We start from the raw sequence: 25,361 nt of genomic DNA, 5'->3' as shown, positions 1-25,361 counted from the left end.
TTCAGAAAACAGTTTTCAGAAACACTAAAATCAATAAAATGTTTTATCCATATACAGGGAAATAAAAAAGCCATCTAATTTTATTTTTTCATCTGCACTATTTAAAACATATGGTTGAAGAAAATAATTGCTTGGCAGTCCCAAACTTACAAATAATTCCTTTACTTAAAGTTAGTTTATAGGATGATTTTTTAGAACATGGACATTATTTTTTTATATACATAATGTTATGAATGAGTTCCCAGGTTCCCAGGCTACCACATAGAGCCTAGTTACACTAGAAGTAGTTGAGGTTATACAGGTTTATAATAAAAAATATTTTTATAGGAATTAGTATTGTACAAACAGTTGGAAAATTCAGCTAAAGTTCCTCTGATTTGAATGTTCAAGGCATAGTTGGATAAACTTCAGATATGGAACGTATTCATAGTAAAGCATACATAATTAATATAAAATCTGCCCTTCCTTTCATCTGACATTGTTAGGAAAATGGAGCACTATTTTCCTGAAAAGAAAAAAAAAAGGGAGGGGGCTTGTTAAAAACCTTTTTTAAAGATGCTTTAGCATTCTCGTAATGATGGTCAATTGAGATTTACTTCTACTGTAAAATATCCTTAAACTAACAAACCGTTTGTATTGTTATCCTTATGCCGTCCCAACAATCTACCTCCTTCTCAATATTCTTCTCCAAGAAAACCTTCAAACGGATAACACAAAAATTACTGACATCATTAAGTCCATGATAAATGGGTCTGATTAATTTTCCCTTCTAGAAGATAAATCATTGCTCTGAGTGTGGTGGTGTGCCGGTTTGAATGTATTGTGTCCCCCAAATGCCATTGTCTTTGTAGTCTTGTGGGGCAGTCTTGTGGGTGCTGGTTGGGTTTGCTTGGAATGTGCCCCACCCAGCTGTGGGTAATGATTCTGATGAGATGTTCCCATGGAGGTGTGGCCCCGCCCATTCAGGGTGGGCCTTGATCAGTGGAGCTATATAAATGAGCTGACTCAGGGGGAGGAAAAAGTGAGTGCAGCTGTGAGTGATGTTTTGAAGAGGAGCAAGCTTGCTAGAGAGGAACGTCCTGCGAGAAAGCCATTTTGAGGCCAGAGCTTTGGAGCGGACGCCGGCTGCCTTCCTAGCTAGCAGAGGTTTTCCGGACGCCATCGGCCATCCTCCGGTGAAGGTACCCAATTGCTGATGTGTTACCTTGGACGCTTTGTGGCCTTAAGACTGTAACTGTGTAGCGAAATAAACCCCCATTTTATAAAAGCCTATCCATCTCTGGTGTTTTGTATTCTGCAGCATTAGCAAACTAGAACAGGTGGTGAGGGCCAAGAAAGATGGTATTTAGCAGCTTATCATAAGCTACAATTTACAGAGTGAATTATTTAATCTTCCAGCAGTCCTATGAGTGCAGTACCTGCCCCCACCATTAAGGACCTAGTAAGTGACTTAGCCAGGGTTTGAACTCACATTCACAGCTTCTAAAGACCATGTTTACTACACATTCTTGCCATTGTAGTTTTTTCTCAAGTGCCAGGCATACAATTCTTTTTTTGCAATATTGCCCAAAGTTTAATTTTTCTTAAGGTGAAATCTCAACAAGATTGTCTCTTACTACTTTGTGATTTACAGCTGAGACTTTAAAGCTGTTTTCAAACTTTGGGGAAAAGAATTTCATAGAACTTGTAACAAAAAATGCCTTAGAATGATTCTTCTCATTTCTTATCACCAAGAGTACATCCCTGAACTGAAGAAATCAAAATGTATCCTTAGATGTGTAGTGTATGGTCCTGACCACAAAGTGCCCTACACAAAAAGGTTTCTGATGTGAGATTATTATTTGTCTCTTGCTTTTTCCAATCAAAATGAGAAATCAAGGAAGTTCTCTTATGATGGCTTCTATTTGCTCTATGAAGTACAATGCTAGTTTGTATACACTGAGAATAATAAAGGAGCATGTGTATCTCAAGGGTCAAGCAAAGCAGCAAGGGCCTTGTGCTGCAAGCTTAAGAACTCTCTTTTAACATCTCTTTGCCATATTCTCTTGAATGCCACTTGCAAGAGATTGACAACTATTAAAATCTGTTCAGACTCGTTCACATTTTTGTTCCATAAGGGTACAATATATTATTTATTTATTTATTTACTTACTTATTTTCTTATAGAAACCATGAGATATTTACAATAACCTAACTGTTAAGTTTTATATCTGTATTTCTCCTCTCTCCTATTTCCTCATTTGGGATTTTAAATGTCATGTGCCTAAAGTCTTTATATATTTTTTGTTTGTTATGAGGAATTTATTAAGGAATCCAATTTCTTTCAAACTCTATATAATCCATCTACAATCCAACTATATAGCATAATGCAATAGAAAATAATACTGTAATATCTTGTACTTATGCATCATGTTCGATGACATAAATTTTATATGGGCAACTATTCACATATGTATATGTGTGTGTGTGTGATATTTATATATATGGATAGTTTCTCTTTAAAATTCAACATACAAGATATCTATTTTGGATTTTTCTAACTTAGCATTATTTGATTATTTACTTCTTTTTATTTTATCTTTTCTACATACTATTAAGGTAGTTAAAGGTTGGTGCTCAGAAGTCAGAATTCACCTCCCAGCTCCAGCACTCAATAGCTTTAGAAATATGAGATAAGAAAATTTACACATTTCTTGAAGTTTATTCATCTGGAAATAGGCTAAAAGTCTCTGCTTTTTTATATAAGTATAGTAATGACCACCACAATACTTGTCATAGACAGACAACTCAATAAACAGTAGCTTTCAACTACACATCAGAGTATCTCAGTTTTGATTTTAAGAAGAATATATATTCTTAGCTTGGTTCATGCCTCACTTAGAGCTGTATGAAAACTCATCATAGAGGTCATTTTATTTCCTTTATTAAGAAAAAAATTACCTGGGACACCTGCCAGTATAACCTTGAAGCCACTATTTCCTACCAGTAATAACTGGAACCATTCTAGTAGATCAAAAGCTTTTTTAAAAACAAAAATATTTACTTATTTATATTTATGCTACTCAGAACTGCCACTGAACAGGAACTTCTGCAGGATTTTATGGAATGAGTATGCCCTCCAGATCATAAAAGATTCTCCCTATAAAATGAAGATTGGTTTATCTAACATCATCCCAAATAAAATTCAATCAGTGACATTGATATAAATATGAGAACTGATTTGATTCTCTGACTTAACTATATAACACTACTGAGGTCAATGACTAGGTGGTAGAGCTTGGAATGATTTCAGAGCCATCATGCTGTCTATTACACAATGTCTACATCTTTACTATATTTATTTACTATTTATTTACTATACTACATTTACTACGGTATCAAATTTAATGGTACAAATATAATGTTTACATTAATTTATATCTTTAAAACTTTTAAATTTTAATGGTAGATTTAACTCATGCAAATTATTTTAGAAAAGAGGCATTTCAGTAAATTGGTATATTTGTTTTCATTGTAGTCTCAATGCTAAGTAACAATTATACTTTTCTCAATTACTACTTGAGTGTCATCATTTCCTTCCATATATACTTTGCAGATTAATAATTGGTAAGCTTTGCAAAATGCTAAACACGGTAGAATTTCCTACCTAAGATTGCATACATAATTATTTTATTCATGACCTGCCCAATACTGCTTGAATCAGCATTAATTTCAAAGTGTATATTTTGTTGAGAAAATTTTATGTCCTTTATGTACTGACTTCAATTGTATCTATTTAATATATACACATTCTAGAAAACATGAGAATTAGGGGATTTTTGTCTCAAATTTTAACTTTCTCTTTACTAATAAAAACAGACAACGTGGACATTCCACTCTTTTCTCTGGATTATATAATTCAGGAGACCTGCTCTTTAAGTAGAAAAAAATAAACTATATTCTTTATGTGTGTTGATACAAAACCATGATTCTAAGATATACTCTTACCAACTTCAAAGCAATCAGGTTATTGTGTGATATTAAAAGTTAATAGTATATACTCTTTAAATGTAAAGTCATATTTTTTAGAATCTGTTTTTAAATAAGCAGAATATTGATTTTAAAGTTTTGGGTATACAACAATCCACTGTGTTCCCTTTATGAGAAAGAATATGGGTGCTTTAAATACTCTTCACGTGTCTGTCAGTGTCACAGTGAAACTCTGCTTCTGTGCAGAAGAGACCCTGTCTCTTGTTGGGATCTCTATGGATGTGAAGATTGCCATGTAAGTTTTCTATCTACTTCCTAAGATTCAGCCTCCTCATCTAGGGTGCCATCTCCTGCGTGACGGATTCAGTAGATGATTCCGTCAACAGATCTCACGTGTTTTACCACTTGGGGCCAGGTGTCATCTTTGGGGAAGAGAGTAAAGTTTTTGTCAGAGAGCATTTTTCTTGTTTCACTTAACACCTACTCACCTTTTGGTATTGAAAGAATAAAAAATACAAACTGATAAGGCTATCCTAAGGCAGAGTGTTCACGCAACCCAAGGCAGTTTCCACACTTATAAGGATCCTTCAATAGTCTGTCAAAAACTGACATCACTGTGTAAAGAGCTGTTCATTTCTATATCTCATTTTGGATTGATGTATGTGCACTTTCATATCCTTTAGTTCAGTACACCACTTGCCCTTTCATGTTCTCAGCTTAAGCTACAAGGAATTCAAAGCTATTTCAAAGCTTAATTATACCAATCTGCATATAAAAGGCTATATGTCCTACAGAGGGTTGGATGGAAAAAAGCAAACTCTTTCAAAGTAGAAAATTGGAAGTAATTCCCACAACTAAAATTCAGTAAAGTTCTCATCCACCGATGAGAACAGTTTTGTTTTATTTTTTTAAAATCCAAAAGCTAACAGAAGATTAATCCAGAAACTGGTGGGGAAATTTTGAGTGAGGTAGGTAGAGGAGGAGTAAAGGGGGAGATGAAAGCAAAGAAATGATGCACAGACATTAAGCATATTGTGAAAATGGCCACATCATCCTAGTAAAACCAATAATTGATATTATGGTAGAAGACAGTAAGAATTCCCACTTAAATATTATAATTAGATATCTGTTGCTACATAACAATTTATACCAAACATAGCAACTTAAAATAGCATACATTTTTTATTTCACATGTGTCAGTCAGGAATCTTGGTGCAGCTTAGCTGGGTAACTTTGGCCAAGGTCTCTTGTGAGGTTGCCAGTAAAATTGTTTGCCTTGAGAGCAAAGGCTGTGGTCTTATCTGAAGGCTGGGCTTGGGAAAGCAGTCTGCTTTCAAGCTCACTTGTGGTTTTGGGCAGGCCTCAATCCCTTACCACATGGGCTCCTCCACACAGCTGCCTCAACAACATGGCTGCTGGCTCCCCCTGTGATGGTTGACTTCATGTGTCAACTTGGCTAGGTGATGGTGTCCAATTGTTTAGTCAAACAAGTACTGGTCTGATTGTCACTGTGAGGATATTTCATGGACTTAAATCATCAGTAAGTTGATTGTATCCATGGCTGATGACATCTACAGTCATCTGAGGGGATTGCCTTTGACAGTGAGAGAAGTCTCATCCCATCAATTGAAAGTTTTAAAAGGAGAACTGATTATTTCAGCAGTCAAAAGAGAAAATTTCCATCTCTGCTTCAGCCAGCCAGCTTCTCCTGGGGAATTCGTTGGATACCTTCACTGGAGTTCCAAGCTTGCACCCTACCCTACAGAATTTGGACTCTACCAACCCCACAGTCACATGAGACGATTCTCATAAAAATCTTATAATATTTGCAAATATCTCCTATCAGTTCTCTTTTCCTAGAGAATCCTGACTCTAGGCAAGTAATCCAAGAGAGGATGAGAGAAAACACAACAGAGTCCCCAAGATAGAAACCATAAGCTTTTCATAACTTAATGTCAGATGTCACATCCCCCTCACTTCCACCACTTTCTGTTCCTTAAAGGTGGATTACTAAATCCAGCCTAAAATCAAGGGACGGGATTATTCAAAGGCATGAAAGCCAGGAGGTAGAAATCACTGTAGGCCATCCAGCGGCTGCCTGCTATACATATATACATTCTTGTTAAGTTGCTTTAGCTAATTTTTTTTAATTACAGAAGACCTTTCCAAATGTAAGTTCTACAAATGTGGTTTTAAACTGAAAGTAACACTACTATACATATTCTGCAGTTTTATTTTTTCCAAATATTTTGCTCTCCAAATATAATCTTGCTAGTTTTAGAAAGTTTCATAACTCAGAAAATGATGAGTACAGTTACTTAAATCTTCAATGTAACTGTTGCTTTTTTTTTGAATACAAGAACACTGAAATTAAAAAAAAACTCACAAATATAATTGTGTAAATTCTGAAGCTAACAAAGTACTTAGCACAGAAGTTATGTAGCATATGGTTATCCTAGCCCCAAACAGCAAAATGTGTCTGTCTGTGCCAGCTCTTAATTACCAGCTCATTAACACTCAGGTGTCAATTGCTGGTGGCAAAGGCAATACCCAAATGGCCTAGTTTCTGTCATGCACAGTGTAATTAAATTGACCTCAACTACTGAAGTCTCCTACCTTTCTGAAACTATTTGGACACTAATTTCAGGACCTATTCACAAAGTAGGGTAATATGATGAATAAACCAATGTAATGAGGAGAAAGCTCTATTGGGTTTTAAATTGTATTTTCATGTGTAATGATAACCTTAAAGACAATTGAAGAAATAATCACTGGTCTAATCTATATCAAACGTAAAATGAATATCACATATTTGACTTAGCATTCTTGATCTAAATTCCTTTGGATAGCAAGATAAGGATAAAGTTGTTACAAAGCAAAACTGAAAAATAAATAATTTTAATAGCGGCATTTGGGGGGAACTTAAATTAAAAATCATGTTCTGTGATTTTATTTGTTGATATGAAATGAGAGAAATGGATTATTTACATTTTAATTATCAATTCCAAAATATGATCCAGTTTCAAACATATTGGTGCTTTCTATATAGCCCTAACAATAACAATAAAATTATACTAGCAAGAATCCCACATTCAGACTCTTAATAATCTAAGAGCAGATTCTCTCATTACATTCTCTTTTAAACTCATGAGCCTTTGCTAATTATGTCCAAAGTCCATTTTCAAGCTTTCAATTAAAGAAGAGAAATGGGAGTTGAATTCATGAATTAGCCTCCACTTCCTATAAAGCTACTCTAAAATAAAAGGAAATTATTTTTTTAAGGAAACACCAGGAAAAATTCAAATGAAAAAACACTGTGACAATATTTGGAAAGCTTAGAAATAGATTGATAAATTGTAATTGACTTATTCATCTTGAAAATATTTAATCCTCAATTAGAAGTTAAGAGTATGAAGATGAAACCTGATTCATCCCACACAAAATTCTATGGGTTAGAAACTGATATAACAAATTACCCTGGGAAGTGAAAGTGAATTTAAACTGAAAAAAATAGAATCAAAAATTTCATTGATCATTAGATCTCTAACATTCTCTTATCCATTGTGCACATCTAGGTAAACCCCTTCTGGTTAGAAGATGGGGGATTTATTCTCTAAGGAAGTTAAAACAGAGAATGCCTAGACTGGAGGACAGCAGATGCAGTTGGTGGTGGTGGGGGGGATCATCCCTTCCAGGAGAGTGTGGATTATGAGTCCCCAGCCTTCTTTCCCCAAATAGATTTCAGAATGCAAGTACCCAGGCTTACACCCTTCAGGAAGAAGATCTGAAATTATTTCTCTGAGCTATCTAACTAACTCAGGAAGAAAAAATATCCCTTAGGATATTGACACAAGGGGTTCCTCAATTAAATGATTCAACCAGATCACCCTACAGACAGCCATATTCAACAAAGCCCTCCACATAAACACAGAGTTCAGCTCCAACATTCTAGAAACCTGTTCCTAAGTATGAGATAAGCAGACAGCCAAGTGTCATAAGACATTTGCAGAAAATCTCTACCATGATTCCAAAAAAGAGAGACTATTCAGGTTGAATAAAATGTAAAATAAGGTAAGTTAATGCTCTCCAGACGAATAACAATGTGTTTCATAAATGAAAAAAAAGTTAGAAATATTTTAAAAGGAACATTCAGAAAACAAAATATCTCTTAGTCTTTGAATAATAGCAGTAATAATAATAATCTCAATAGAAGGTTGAAAGATAAAGAAGAGAAAATCTCCCAGAAAGTGTATTAAAAAAATTAGGAAATAGAGAAGAAAAAGCAAAGAAAATTGGAGAGTCTATAGAGGAGGTTCAACATCTCTATAATAAGGGATCCAGAAAGATGAAGAACAATTAAGAAAAGAAATCATGACAAATTATTCAAGAAAATTTCCAAAAACAACTGAAAGACTTGGGTTTCAAGATCTAAAGAGCTTACAAAGTACCTGCAATATGGATGAAAAGAGATCCATATCAAGTCACATGATTTTATGAAATTTTAGAACATTAATAACAAAGAGCCATGTAACATTTATTTTTCCAAATGTTCTAATTTGGTAGATAGTATGGAAACTTTGCAAGAGAATCTAAATTAGTATCTAACCAATTTGAATTGAATCAAGCCTGGTAAAAGCCTGTGTCCTTCAAGGGTTCTCAGAGATTTGGGTCCTCTCACCCTACATATTCCTCAGCTTTTATCTACCTTCCCATTTTTCTTTCAATAATCGACAATATTAATTGAAGTATGTTGAGATAAATTGGATGAGTAATTAGGTAGAACAATAATGTTTTTGTAAACTCAGGTTACTCAGACCTATTCTTGGTGGAGCGCAGTTTTGATAAATATGATTTCTACTGGTGATGTATTCACATTTGTGTGACTCTATTTTTGCTTTTTAACTGAAACATGACATGGGATGTGTGTTAAGTGGATCAAAAGTAAATATACAATATATATATAAATATATCATAAGTAAATATTTTAAATATATACTTCATTCCAAAATTGAAACAAAGATCTTCAGAACACTTTTTAGTTTCTGAGGTCAAATTTCAAAATTTCTTATGAGTGAGAATCATCCTTCCATGTAAACTTGTGACATAGGAGGAAAATTGAATTTTTAAAATTATAAAAATGAAGTTCTAGATGTGGGAACTCATTGGTATATTTTAAAATATAATTATTCCTCAGATTTTGAGTAAAAATGAGACACAGAGACTAGAAATGCAGCCTGGTATAGACTGAGAATTCAGAGTTAAAGGAAACAGTTAGGGTAAGTGTTAGGGTTATGGTTAGATTCTGGTATGAGTTAGCCTACATGTGTCTTATCTTCCTTACAGGCACTATTAGTGTTAGAAAAAAATTAAAGTTTCTGTTTGGTACTAAAATTCTATTCATCTATGGGATCCCTTTAAAAGAAAAAAAAAAACAACATAGAAAATAAGATCAATTGCTAATGACAAATACAGGTTCAACAACATGAGGGTGTTTTTATGACTTTCCCAAAACTATATGCTGAAAACTTTATTTGAATGCAGATGGAAAAAAAAAAATAAATGTTTTTTACAATTGATGTGTTTTTTGCGGATTTTTATTAACATTTCTTCCTCCTCATTATTTATTGTCATGTATGAATCAAAGGAAAGGGCAGAGGGTTTGACTTAACCTGTGTCCTTTTTAAGTTGGGCAAGCTCCTTTCTGTCATATACAAAAGCCAAAATTACACAGAAGCTTTGTTAAATATTTATAATTTATATATTATATATTTATAGAATTTTTCCAAATAAACATAATTAATGAAAAATTAGTTAAGAGATATCCTTTAAATGGTAAAAATAATTATCAACTATTCCACTAAACAGTGGAAACTAAAGCAGAGTGCAGCAGAAACTACTATTTGATATAAAGATAAAAATCTTAAATTCTCTGGAAATGTTTAAATATAATGCGATTCAGGTCTCACTTGGATAAAAAGCACGGTGAGACTGGAATGATAAAGAAAATTAGCAAACCCTTCTACAAATATGATTATCTTCCTGCACAAATCTTTTCCTTTAGTTTATATTTTGTCTTGCTTAAAGACAGCACTAACCACTTAGCCAAACAAATAACTTCAGTCATCTGTAATTTCTCCTACCCTCATCAGCTAGCTGATCAGCTGAGTCAGTGAGGAAGTACATTCTATTTGCCCTCTGAAATACCTCAGGCCTATCCTCACCCACCCAAGTTTGACTTAATCCATTATTTAAGTTAATTGAGTTAATCTGTTGTTTAGCAACAAATTTACAATAAAGTTTCATCTCTCCCTAACTTAATTTCTTCCTTTGTTTTTTCAATTTTATGATGCATCTTACTAAAATCCAAATTAGGTAATGTTTAGTTATTTGCAGGATTTATTTTTATCTTTTATCATTATTATATCGAATTCTGGGATAGACTATTATATAAAGTGTTAAAATTTCTGATAGGAAATGTTACACTTTAAACTGAAACTCTATGCTAATAGCTAAATTTTAAAAATACCTCATACAACTTACCATTCCACATAATGATGCAGTTTGAGACTTGCTTTTCACCTCAGCAGTGATAGCCAGCCTTAATCAATAATCACAGTATATGTGAATTTTTCATATAGCTTTATGAAAATGTATGCCACTGTCACATATTTCCTGCCTGATCATTTAACAATATTGCCAACTTTCTCCCCTGTTCCAGTCGGAATAATTGCAAGTACATTATTTTAAGATCACTGAAACACTTTTGAACACTTATGTGAGTCCATATATCAGAGAAACAGTGGACACAAAATAAGTATCTATGGAGGCATCCCAATGATGTATTACTATATTTTACTATGTTTTACTATATTTTATTATATTTTACTATATAGTAAATATTATAGATATTATATAATATTTTATTTTACTCTATTTTTACTATGTTTTTAAAGAAAATAATCTATCTCCTCTTGTTTTACTCATAGTTGTGTACTGTATCACTTTATTTCATTGTCAGGTTTTAACTAAAATTTCCCTAATATCATTTCTTCTTATTTTTCTCCTTGTTAAAAAGTTACGTATGTATATGAATAACACATGAAATTAAAAAGAAAAATAACTACTTTTCAATCTGTTAACACACATTGGAAAATGAAGGAAACTGATGGTATTCTTTTTCTCTCTTTTCCTTTTTGTTATCTCTCACTATCTCTCCTCTCTTGAATTCAACTTTACTTCATAGGTTTTATTATAACTACTGTGTTTTCTCTATGATGTGTGTGGCGACCCTTATTTATTCTAAAGACTAAATAATAGAGCTGCCCAGAATGTAGTCTGTCAGCAGAGGCTGTTTAAGATTCTTCCTCTTCTTGCATTCCTGTGTCTCTCTTGTGCTTGGCTGAGGGCCCTCCCCACCAAACACACGCAGGCGAGAAATACTTTGCCAGCAAACTTTGAAACTGGTTATTCACTCCATTATTAAGAAGGAAACACAATTAAAAATTAAGGAACATTCACACTTTGGGAATAAAATTCAATGTTTTGGACAATCAATTCACCATGCCAGTACTTATTTTCTTCCATTTTTATGGCCAGGAGAAGAACCACTCATAATAATGAGGGGCCATGGGGGAAGATATGACGATTGTGTTCCAGATTAGGTGATTGCAATGTAATTAAATCTTCCTTCCTTTCAGGTAGATTGAGTGAGGAGGTGCCCAATGAATATCGACTGCTCTCAAAGATAAATAAATAAGCAAAATGAAATGAAACAAAAAATAATTTATCTGTACAATATTCTCATTAGAACTTTCAAAATAGATTAATACATTTCCTTTTAAAACATAAATGCTTCCTCAGAAACATTATAATCCAGTCACAAATTAATATGAGCTACTTTATTTCAACTGGTAAATTTAAAGCCTAGTTTTCATGATAAGAGAACAGAACTATTGATTGATTAAAGAGAAAAGAAAAAAAATTCAGAAAATTTTCAAATAGCCAAAGTACAGCTCTGGGGAACAGAATATGCCAAGCTAATGAATGACAACCTCAAGAAGACCAGAAAGTAAATTAAAAGATTCCAATTCAATCTAGCAGATAACTGTATACTGCCCGAATTCTTTTCCATAATATGGTAGACATATACAAATTACATAATTCTGACAATTATGTGGTAAATCCAGCTAACATTTATTTGAATGGAAATAGAAGGATATTCAAAATTCATGTAGCAGTCAAGGGAAAGAATCAGGTAAATATTTCCTGGTGCAATCATACATACTTTTTTTTCAATAGCAGGGACAGAGGAGAATTTGAGAGTTGCAAGAAAGAGTTAAAGATGACTGGAATTCAGCCAGTGGTGAGTTTTATTTCCTGGATTCCTGATAAGTGTAAAGGCATAGGTGAGCAGGGCTGATGAGTGGATATCAAAGCAAGACTAGGTTCATTTTTAGGTTTTGAAATTGGCACCTGTGATATATAACTCCACAGCAGTCTGGAATTTTGAGAAAAAGAATTATTTCAATTTGTAGACTGTGTTCTATGCTTTTGGTAACCAAGAACATTGGTAATAGAAAATAATATTAATAAAATCTACTACTTCTGTGAACTAGTATTGTGCTATGCATTCCACATTCAATTTTCCTAATTTTCACAAAAAAATTCTACAATTAGGTGTACTTATCATATTTAACAAAAGGTAAAGATTAATATTCAGATGTGAACAACTTTTTGAAAATATCTTCCCTGACTTCCCATATCATTAAATAAGCTTAAATTTTAAATAAAGAGCTAATGGTGCAGTGTTTTTCAAATATTTGGAGCATGACTCACAGCAAAAAATATATTTCACTTTGTGATTAGTTTCACACATGTACCTGGAAAAATGTTTCACAGTATTATTTACTTCGCTATGAATATGTTTTGCTATCTTTCTATTCTACTTTTGCCTATTCTATTCACTTATTTTTGTTTTTATATTATGGTCCTAAAACATTTATTGATCTGATGATCCACTGATGGGTTTTGACCACTGAGTTTGATCACTTATTTGATCACTTATTTGATCACTTAATTATTTAATATTTTCCTACAGTTTCTTTGGCTCCCAATGCAGGCTAGAATTTTCTTGAAAGCAGATGTTTCCATGCATTCTTACAACCACTCATTTTCAGAAACTCAAATATGGATTTGAATCTAACAAAATATAATTTTACCCCTGAAAATGCATACTATTGGCTAAATGGTAGAGTCAATGATATGATTCCCAGAAAAGTCTGAAAGTAATGGGTAGGAGGTAGAGTTCTACTGGGGAACCAAGGCCACTTGCAATTATAATTCATAATATTTCATTGAGAGCTATAGTTCCTGCATGTTTTATTTAGTTCTTTTCCACCATAGAGTTGGCTTTGTTAGATGTTCATAGCTAGAGGTATACCCAGTCTTCCCCTTGCCTCATAAAATGGGGCTTTACACGTCTAGTTTGAATGTAAGAAAATCAGTTACCCAAACCACCCATGAGTTTAAGAAGCACAATAATTCTTCTATTACCTTTTAACTATTTCAGAATCTAAATTTTTATCTGATTTATTCAGGTTATTTTTACATTATAAAATATATCTATGTCTTGATTAGGATTTGCTGCCTTCAAGAGCATGATTTTTCAGTCAAGAACAATTACTATATTCTTTGTGTATACTCCATGTTTGTTATTTTTTAATCTTCCATCATTAATGAATTCAGCTTTTTAACATTTCTGACAGGAATGCTTCTGATTGAATTATTTACTTTCTGGAATGTGAGACCCATATAAATTTTATTTTATCCTATGTTTCCATCAACTTTAAACATGAAATAACTTGTTTCTAAAATTTTAGGTAAAATAGTTTTCTTTTATCCTTGAAGGCATTCATATCTTGAATATAACCACTGTATTAGTCGTTGTGGACCCTTGCTCTTACTACATACTAGACAAGTAAAAAGAATATATAACATCAGATGGAAATACACACACACACACACACACACACACACACACACACACAAACATATTTAAAAGATTCATTCTAGGTAGCACAAGAATTATATGGAACTAGATGCCTTCTTTCAAAACTATAAATATAGTGAAATCCTTTAAAACTAGGCATATGTTGCTTCAAATGAGACTCGGTTTTGAACAGATGTCCTCTTAGATCCATTACATTAAGACTAAAATTACTAAATCAGCATTAGTTTGTTTTTAAACTTAAGGCCATATTTTGCCAGTGATTTTTATTCAAAGCTCCCACAGGCGTCAGTGGAAGATCCATGCGTGGAAAAATGGTATAATATGTATCCTAGTTTTATTTATTTCATATGTATACAGCAGTATAAAATAATATATTACATTTACACTCATTTTACTTATGTATTATATAGCATTCACAGTAACAAACACTATAGTTAAGATTGAAACTCATCTTTTGTTATAATACCCTGTTTTCACTCACAGATAAGTGTCTCAAAATGTATTTAGAGCTGAAATTCCCTCCTTACTTTCAGCTCAAGCTTAAGTGGATGTATTGGAAGTCTGAGTTCTACCATTCAGAAATTTTTGAGTCTCGTGAAAATTTAATACTTTTGCATCGTTAATGCAATATTTTCACATAATTCAAAAACATCTGGAGTGTAAAACTTCAAACTAAGCATGTGACAAGTTTTCAAGAAATAAGTCATTTTTCTAATTTTACAAATACTTAAAAAATAACAGTGGTTAGAAATACATGCATGCACACTAAAAGTATTAGAATTTTAGTCATATTATTGCCTGCAATACTCGGGTGGCACCCATCTACTTGCATTCTTACAGAATGCTATAATCTAAAACCTATGCCAAGTTTTAGAAGAAAAAAATACTCTACTGAACAGTTTCACAAGTTACTGTGTAAGGAATTTGTTTGACTTAGCAGAGGGCTATTCTTTGAAGTATTAACAATATATAAAATAATTTTACTACTCCATAATGTAAAAAATATGGAATTTTGTCATTTTCTGTTTTTCCTTGTTAAAAAGGAAAATAAAAAGGATGTTAAGTGCAAAGCCTTTACCACTACAAAATTAGAGTTGAAAAACTTAACCCAAGAAGTTACAGTATGAAAAATATAGGATTTTAAGAAAAATTATCAAGTACATCAACATTTTCAGTATTTTTGAGTTCCTTGGGTATTAAAAGCATACATAGAAATGTAAGAGAGAAAAAAAACATGCAATCACAAATAACTCTGCGATTATCAGTCAATAACATAATGTTTTATCCTACTTAACATTTGCCACATTTTAATTGACTAATTATACTAAAGATTAATTTAACTCCAGTTAATACTTTGGGAAGGTAAAACAGTATGACTAATGTGCATTTATTAAAGTTTATGAAGAGAATTGTAAGGATCTTTTTCCTCCTCCATATTGGAGAAGCAGGAGGGATTCTACATTACAGAATATGTGACAACAAATTATAACATTACTAAGAAATAAAACAGGATAATGAGTGATTAGAATGTTTAAATCTTCCCCTATAGCACTTACTTTGCAATATTTTATAAAGGCATTGCATTTAATATTTTCATAAAATAAACTTACATATTCCCTTAATATTTCCCAGGAAAGATGATACGTTTATATTGTTGACATAACTATATTGCTAAAGTAATTCTGATGTGATATTTAAATATTTGATTTAAAATGATTTCACAAAATTAGGTTTACACATTAAAAATTAGAATTTTATATGTTGATGATATTATTTCTAAAAATTGTCATTTGACATACTTTTGAAACATTGAGACATTGTTTCCACAGGAAAATTTGTTGACTTCTTACTGCTCTAAAACTGACCATGTTAATAAGGAGTAGGTGCCATGACTATTCTTTTCTGAAATGATTTATCAATGGAATACTGTCGGAGCTGGATATTACTTTCCTTTAATGTGTACAGAAATTATAGAAGAGTGGATATTAGGATGAACAAATTAAAATAAAAAACCTATTTTTAAATTCCTTGAAATACTAATCCAGTAAACGCTTATTTGGAAACTTTCAGTATTTGTTGGTCACATTTTCCATTTTATAGTCCCCTTCATTGATAGATGACGTTTTAGCCAATTTACTCAAATCATATCCTTACTCTGTTGTAACTTCTGATTTATTCTTGTGTCAATAGGCAGTTAATATCCTAATCATTTAGTTTTTTACGTTAAAATAATGCTATCTGTCCCACAAATTTTGGAAAAAGGTTTTTTTTTTTTTTTTTTGCAGATTGATGATATAATTTAAATCCTAAAATGAAAATGAGCACAATTAGTTGCTATGATATAATAAAAATAACTAGCACACAGATATATAAGACATTGATTCAAGTGAGATTATATACAATAATATAAAGGGTTAAATAATTAAAGACAATTTATTTTAATCAAATGAATTAATATAGTTTTCATATGTAAAATTTGTACAACCTTATTTTCAATGGCATGTAATAAATAAGATGGATGTTTTATTTTCCCCATGACTGTAAAATGATGCATGAAAGGTTTTAATCAAAGCAGACTGAATCAACAAGAAAATCACTTTCTTGTTTAAAAAGGAATTATAACACACAAATTTTTCCCCAACTAAATTATATAGAAATATTTCCTTAATAAAATTGTCTCCTATTCAAAATATTAATGTAGTAATGCCAAACGTTTGAGAAAATACTACTACTACACTTAGCGAACATATGTGCTCTTTGTATCATGTATGGTTAATGAATTTCATATATTTTCAGAGTTCTAAAAAGACTGGAACATTACACGTTATTTCAAACTATAAGCTGATTGAAATGATTGCATGTTAATATCTACCTTGAAAACAATTATATGAGTGATTCAAAAATATCTCTGGAATATACATATCAAGAACCTAATAATATTTTTATTCATTTTAATATTAAAACTAAGGAGAAAATTCTCATTTAAAACACATAAAATTAAATGGAAAACATCTGTTAAGTGTTAGGTTTTAGTCTATTCTTTAGTAATACAAGTCAACTCAAAATATCGTTGAACATAAGATTAGTTAAAATTAAGGAAAATGTTTAAAAAATGCTCTATAAATAAGCTTGGGCAAACATTTAGGTGTGATGTAGAAGGTTTTTTAGAGGGGAGCTGTGATAATTCGGTTTTTTGCTTGAAAGATTCTCTCACATTCTCTGATCTTTCCCTCTCTTAATTGTATTTCAATAGCAATGAACAACAGTTAAAAACAAGAAAAAAAATGTATGTAAAAGAAAGGAAAATACATCTCACTGATTTTAATAATTAACTTATTGACATAAAATTAAAATACAAACTTTACTTTTCAAGGCTGATGCTCATGAAAAACTACCTCACTAATAAAACACTAGCCACATTTAAACTTTAAAATGTTCGCATATAAGATAATACTGAAATAATGTACCATGTTTCTATCTCCAAATTTATTTAATTTGTTTTAAATTTAGGAATCCTTTATAACGTATAGCTGTTCTTTATCAGTTCAGATATTTATATATCTCTAAATATTCATAGAGTGTTATAAACAGATTGTATATTCTTGTGTAATTGAGTCACAAAACTATGTAAAACTATGTAAAATAAAGTTCTGAGTTATATGACTGAGGACTTCTTAAAATAGTCATCTTCAATTACATATTTTACACCACAAAATGTACAGACACCTAGTGTTTTTTTTTTCCTTCTAACAACATATACAGGTGAAGTTATAGGTTCTTTATAAAAGTTTTAAGTGATTCTAAATTCAAAGCCATAGAAATAGAATCGAAATAATGTAGATTGTTAGATATTTTGATAGTACGTGTTCAGTGCTCAGACTGATAACATCGACAGCTACATCTTTGGCATTGAAAATTCAGTACGAATTCTTGACAAAATTTTGTAGCTTATAGCTTTGTTTTCTTTTAAACAAGGAAAAACAGGGTTGACTAAGATGAGAAATGGGAGGAAAACTATTAATGATGTGTTTTTCTTTTTTCTTAAAAAGTTTATCTTTGGGACCCTGAATTACCTTTTACTTTATTGTATGGTGTGGACTGTATGAATCCATTTAAAAACCAACTAAGTTGTACCACATTTTAGGAAAATTATATAATATAATATATATATATTTTATATTTATTTAGAAGCTTTGAAATAGTACAGTAAACACTTTGCAACACGGTGTATAAACTACAGAATGTCTTTGATATTTTGTGGGTCTTCAGAATACAACATTTTTTAACCCACGGGTGAAAAGAACATAATCACAATCTCTCTTGTAAAGTTGAAATAGTTTGGGGGACACTTGATCACACAAAATAATATAAAACAGTCAAGTTTAAAACAGTGATATTGCATTTATAATGCACAAATTTCCTTTATCTTTATGACTGGCTTCTCGTGGTGAATATAAACATCTAAAGGGCTCAGTGACATTTGGAGAGAGAAAGATATATAGTGCTGTAAACAGGCACACACTGATCAGAGAGGCAAGATCCGTTGCCTCTAAAGTTCTACAGTTCCATACATTTCAACTCATTTCTCAGGCCTGCTGAGAGCAATTAGGTCCTATAATTGGCCACGATGACTCCGTCGGCAATCTAATACTCAGTTACACAAAACTAACTGGATGGCCAAGATAATGAAGTTGAAAAGTTGATGCTTTTGTTGGTCGACTTTTGTGCAAATCATGCTGCTTCAGGTAAGTCTGTAGAATTGACTAGCATATCCTTTTCCGTGCTGTGAAAAAGAAAGAAAAACACTAAGAAAAAGAGGCTGACTTTTGGAATTTAAGATTGTACAGTTCACCAATTGTAACAAATGCACTACACCAAAGCAAGGTGTTTATAACAGGATGGTATATGGGAATCCTGTATTTTATGCATAATTGTTTTGTAAGCCCACAACTTCTCTAATTTCAAAAAAAATTACATGGAAACCCAACCCTCTGTCTGAATCCAATGTATTCCAAGTTTGCATCTTCACAGGAAATCTTCCAGTAAATCATAAAATAAAATAGCGTCACTGAAACTTCAGAGTACTGTCAAAGGCACTGCTTCATTACTCCTTTATGTCTGATAGGATCCACATTGCATTGATAATTTAAATTCAGGTGGCAACTCTTAATTGTGTTTCAAGGTTATGATGTCGTGATGTGAGTTCTTATAGTGAAGCAAAAAACAACAACAACAACATGAAAATTAAAACTTCCTTTTGGGAATTTTAGATTATTCATTCTAATTTCTGTTCTTATGCAGGAGTCTTACATGTAAAGCTGTTCTAATTTTATAAGGAGTAAATTCTATTAAGGAACCCAATACTGGAATACTAACAGGGATTTAATTTGTTAAAAAACATATTTATTTAGGAACTACTATATAACAAACATTGTGCTTGCCAACAACCACACAAAACAATCAGAAGCTCTGCATTCACAAGAAACTGGAAATAAGTATATTTCTCTTACCAAATATCATATATTAAGTATCAAATAACCCAAATATTCTTTTCCCAAATATTCATCCTCTTCCAAAAATGACAGATGAATTCAGCTGCATAGTAAAGATAATTATAATAATCGAACGTTCTGAATTGGAAGTGAGCTTGGAGATTATCTATTCTAACCCAAACCTTTATTTTATAGAAAATAAACTGAACCACAGAGAACTGAAGGGATTTGCTTTCAGCCACATGGCTACTTGGTAGCAGAAAGAAAAATGCACATTATTGTAAGGGAAACAAATATGAATAGAAACAATTTGTAACCCCATTCCAGATCCATCTAGTGCCAAAATATTTCATTGTTAACCTGAATTCTAATAGACACAGTCATTCAGCTGTTTGATATTCTGAAAATGACAACTTTGAAATTTTTTTAAATCAGTTTTACGTGGGAAATGTATATTTTATATCTGGACCAACAATTTTGTGGAGATTAACTTCTTAAATTTATCTACAAAACAATCTCTACCTCACATTTAATTTACATTTAATAACAGAAGATATATAATAGTGTTTTAGAGTTGATGCCAAGGAAATAATTAGAACTTTCAAAACTGTAAGTCCATGTGCAGCACTCACTTAATAGAGCTATTATCTTCCTTTAGTGACTTTTTGACTTATTAGGAGCAAAATGCCCAATGTTGCTATTCTGCAAATGTTGACAGCAACGCTGACATTCTTTCAGAGCCCTGACATGGCGCAGTCAGGGGCACAGTCACCACAGAACTCCCACTGTCTTTAAAAATATACTTATTAGGACTCTCTCAAAAGTCTTCATGTGAGAGACTCATGACCAAGTGTAGGAAAAAAAGAAAGTTTGATCCTTCCATTTCTGTAACAAGTCTTTGGAAAAGCTATGAATACTTTGTTATGTATTTAATTTAATAAAATCTATCTATACTTTATGTGTTAAATCAATATAAAATAGAGGTGTCTGTACCAGAATGTGTTTAGAGAGTTAAAAATGTTCGAAGATGGTTCAAATGTTCTAGGTTTATTTTTTCTCACTTTTTGAATTATACAAGTCCCTTTATCACCTACAGAATTTTTTAAATGCACATTTATTCCCTAAAAGGAATCAGTTTTCTCACAAAGGGGGTGAAGCTGAAGGGACTGAAAAGATATTACCAATTTTGTTTCAGTTTTCTAAATCATATTGGATTGTAAACCAGAATGCCCAGATTCAATTTTTCAAATTTTATGATTTTTAAGTATGATATATTTATAATGATTAAGGATATTTCTTCCCACATATCCATAATATTTGTAATATTTGACAGTAAACACAATGTGATCAGAAATCTTATCCCCTAGATCAGTATCTGGCATGTAATAGCTGTATGGCAAAAACGGGCTGAAGATCCAGAAAATTCAATGGTGATAAATATCACAAAAGAGAAATGCATATCTCATCAAAAATTTAAAATGTTGGTAAATTGCATAACTGAATTATTTTAATTTAATCAATAATAGCTTTTTTAACAAATGTAAGATTATAGCATTTCAATCCTTTTTCTACAGTATTTCCTCTTATTTCAAGTAGATTATTTAGTTATTTGTTTTTCCTACTGATTCTCTCATTCATCATTTTTTGTCACAGAAGCAGTTTCTGACCAGACAATCCAACATTTCTTCACTAGCTTATCTTTTAGCAGGGGCACATCACTTAAAATTATAAGTCAGATATAATCACTGATAGAAATCAAAGTGATAATGAATATTGATATGTACTGTGTATTAATCAGTATTAAAAACAATCAAGATGCATTGTTTTGTAATATTATATAGTTTTCATGAATTATATGATGGGTCAGCTATGACAAGGAATTACATTATAGCTACTATAAGTTATCTGCTTATAATGTTAGAGAATGTCCAATAAGCAATGAATAGATAAATAAATAACCCTTTGCTTCCTATTTAGCTTAATAGAATTACATTCTACTTTCCTATGCCCTTGAAATAAAATTACCTGTTTTATGAAAAGCTTGACTTTAAATGATTCCAAATCTATTTTGTTCATGCTTAATCAGAACTTAAAATTCTTTTGTACATTAGAATTGTTAGCCAGCAAAGAAATTCAAGTTTATAAAATAAATTAGAGCCAGTAAGTAGGGTGACCTAACAACTCATTGTCCAAACTGGAAAATATTATGAATGAAAGGAGAACTTATTACACCAGACATCAATGTGGGCTGTACTGGACAATGCAGAAAATATGCTCACCCCCCAAATAATATTACTCATTTCAAAATAAATTGGAGGTAGCATTTACAGGTTGAAAGTTTTTCTTTTAATAGTATAAATCAGAAAAAGCTAATTTTTTTAGAAAATATCATTCAAGTAGTTCAAGGACAAAGGAAACGCGAGTAACCACTCAACCTAAAAACTAATTCATTATGTGAAAAACTAAGTACTGAAAAGCTACATCTTAGTATAAATGCAGAAATTAGTCAACCTAATAAAGTTTTAAATTAGTAAAATATCACTTCTAATTAGGTTAAAAGATTACCTGTGGGAAAAGCTGTTAGCATAGATATTTTATGTTCATTTGATTTGATAAAGATACAAAAAGTAATTGTTTCATAATCATAAGAACGCAGAAGTTTAGCACAGGTTGTACCAGATATCTTATATACAAACTAAGCTTCAAAGGCATTTTTTATTAATGCTTAGAATTACGTGTGCTGCCTTTGTTTAAAGTCCTCTTATTTGCAGTTCTCTGAATAACACAATCACCTTTTATTAAATTTACCGCTTCCCACTGATCTGTTAATTAAGGCACGTAAATCTGAATTGGACAAATATAAGAGCTGAGGTTGAAGATGTGAACAAATTAGAAGCGGGGGGGGGGTAGTATTCCTCTATTTCAGAAGCTAATCCCATGTATCTGAAGCGCTGCAAGAAAATGAAATATATTATTACCAAAGTTATAGTTACATCCACTTTGTTTCAAGACTTTTAAGAACTGAGTTAGAATACTGAATAATCATTATTCTTTTGGGGTTGCATGGGCAAATGTTGGATAAATCGCAAACAGGTATTATCCAAAAAATTAATGGATTAACATGATTATTCTTTAGAGACATCACCACAATGTAATGTGGTAATATGGATAATGTGGATAAGTATTCCACGGTGTTTGAGAATATACATATACATCACCTGATTCATTTCATGTGAGGGAGAATGGGTAAAATACATTGAATCTCTCTGTTTTCTGCTCAATTCTATATATGTGGTGGAATTAGCAAAGCATCCTTGGGGAATATTTTTCATTTCACAAATGCATTTATTTCTAGCTATGTGTATGTAGAGCTTGGGTCACTTAATACATATAAAAGGTTTTATTTTGAGTCAAAACTATATTTAATAAGAAAGGGAGCTTCTCTATTCCTTTTAAACTTTATTTATTCATTAACAGGATTTATTCTTCACTAGTGAGTCAGAGAAATGCTAAATTTAAGATATTTACCTTAATGGTTGAACTACAGTATGAAAAAATTCCTGTTAAAGAGAAAGAGATAGTTATATATCAACTTTCTTATAATTTAGCCTATGTATATTTTTTATGAAGGTTCCATGATGTATATTTTTCTCTGTATTGTTGTTGCCTTTGATAATTTACAAAGTATGATATTAAACTGTGGAATATTTAAATATTCTGATTGTTTCAGAAGAATGACTGAAATATGCATATGACAAAAATAACTGTAAAAGAATGAGTTCTGGTGTACTATTTATAGCACAGAATTACTTGGTGAAAATTTTTATATAATATATTAAAATGACAATTTAACTAGTTGGATAGTCGCATGCCTATACTTACATATTAGGGAGTAAAATACCCTTTATACTTCATGACAGTATACAGCACAGAATCTGTGACAAATTATGTGTGAAGTAATATAATCCATTTCTGCAGCTGAAAGAAAGAACAGCCTTCAAACATCTCAAAACTCCACTGCAGTGACAGACTTTCAGGGGATGAGATCAATAACCTACTCCTCATGGTCAGGACACTTCTGTATATGAAGTGAATCGAGGATACAAGGGTTTGAGCCCATTACCCCCTGTAGAGGTCAGAAACACCTGCTCTCTGTTCTCTGTGTAAAAGCATATTGTAAAGTAAAAGACAGTTTAAAAGTAAGAGATCTGTTCATTTTGAATAATCAGTTCTTTTGACTTTTCTCTGTCAACCTGAACCACTTTTGAGAATTGCCTTTAAAATCTCTCTAAAGATTTTTATTTCCTGTTCTAGAGTCCTGAAATGAGTAGTGACATTAACTATGAAAGGAGGATAACTGTTTGATTGGTCTTTTACCTTCTCATTTGAATAACTTTACTCTTAAAAAATATATAGTTGTACATTGTTCAGATAATAAATGGTTTCCTCCTCACAGAAAATTGCAAATTCATTTTAAATTTAAATATATATGTATATACAAATTAAAAATAAAAATTAATCATATGTTGCAGTTTATTATGGAGTATTAAAAAGCTGAAACCCATTTGTTAGTATAATATATCTATTATTGCCCTTCTGTCCAATAAGGATGTCTTAATAATGTCTTAGTGCAGCATAAGTTTCTGAGTTCTTACATTTACTTCATAAGGTTCATGTTATCTTCTTGTGATCTTTCCATTTTTCCTTTCTTCATTTTTATTCTAGTTTGACAGAACTAAAGGATTATAGAATATATTTGGGAACCAAAAAACTGTTTGGGTGTAAGGGTTCCCATAGGTACACTTGATCAGTCTTTTAGAAAGGAATCTTTGTGAAATAAATGATTCAAACAATCCTTCAGACTGGTATTTTAAGAAATATTCAGTAAAACCAAATGTTTACCATTTTTAGTCCATATGCATATATGATACTTAGGACATTGTTTACAATCAATAAGTATTAGATTAAAATATAAATTCATCCATATGTTAAAAGATAAGAAAATTAGCAAGTGCAGTTCTGTGGAATAGAAATGGACATCAATGAATGACTGAAATGGATCATTTCTAAGACAGGGGACAAGCAAATTGACCATATTATTCTCTATAGGTAGTTTAACTTCTAGAAACTTGCAACGTTAAATATTCAATGATTCCTCCTAAGGGCATTCCTTTTTCAATATTGCTATATTGTATTTGTGATGGAGGTTATACACCAATTTGGATCCTATTTATTTAAAATGAATTTTCTCACTAAGAATGGGGTGTACAAAGAAAGAATTTATTTTATACACTAAACTACCCTTAAGATCAAGTAATGTTTATGAACTGTGCAAGGTTCATTTACCATTTATAACATTTTCATCTAGACACACGAATTGTCAATATTCAGAATATCTGTTTTTAAAGCACTAAACCATTAAACTTGTAAACTAAAATATTTGTAAAATATTAAGAAAATATGCTTTTTTATAGATTGGAGGAAAGAGTTCAAACTTATCTAAAATGACAAAAATGCAGTCTTAGAAAGTTAGTAAATTTTCCTTGAAGTGAAAAAAGTAGGACATCCCCCTTCCCCCCATGACACTTTGGTCACTACACCAGGACCTTTTTTGACAAACAAAACTTGCTTTGTTGGTATCTTAAAATCAAGATATATTTAAATGCTCCAGCCCTACATTAGCATATATTTAGGAAAGGAAACTCTAACGTATATTGCTCTGATGTTTATATTATCAGTGAAAATTTTTCTGGAACCATTTGTAATAATCCACTAAAATATGGAAATTGGAATTTGTTCCAGAAATATTTGAGCAACACATTCTTAGCACTGGCAATAAAGAAGTACTCCTGAAATTTCTTTTGAAGTCAATTCACTTAATTATATCTTAT

At 31.6% G+C, this 25,361-nt stretch overlaps 1 protein-coding gene across 1 annotated transcript in view; it reads right to left on the bottom strand.

Annotated features, from left to right (window-relative positions):
• Positions 1 to 11,840: 11,840 nt before the first annotated feature.
• PCDH10 (protocadherin 10) overlaps positions 11,841 to 25,361 on the bottom strand; it is a 46,600-nt gene continuing 33,079 nt past the window's right edge. The window contains exon 5 of the mRNA XM_037830669.1: positions 11,841 to 18,761. Coding sequence (XP_037686597.1) covers positions 18,742 to 18,761 — 20 coding nt within the window. The 3' untranslated portion in view covers positions 11,841 to 18,741. The remainder of the gene's footprint in view (positions 18,762 to 25,361) is intronic.

This window comes from Choloepus didactylus, chromosome 3, assembly GCF_015220235.1.
Source record: "Choloepus didactylus isolate mChoDid1 chromosome 3, mChoDid1.pri, whole genome shotgun sequence".
Lineage (NCBI taxonomy): Eukaryota > Metazoa > Chordata > Mammalia > Pilosa > Megalonychidae > Choloepus > Choloepus didactylus.
Note: the sequence above shows the minus strand (reverse complement) of the source record. Positions and strands in the feature narration are given on the sequence as shown.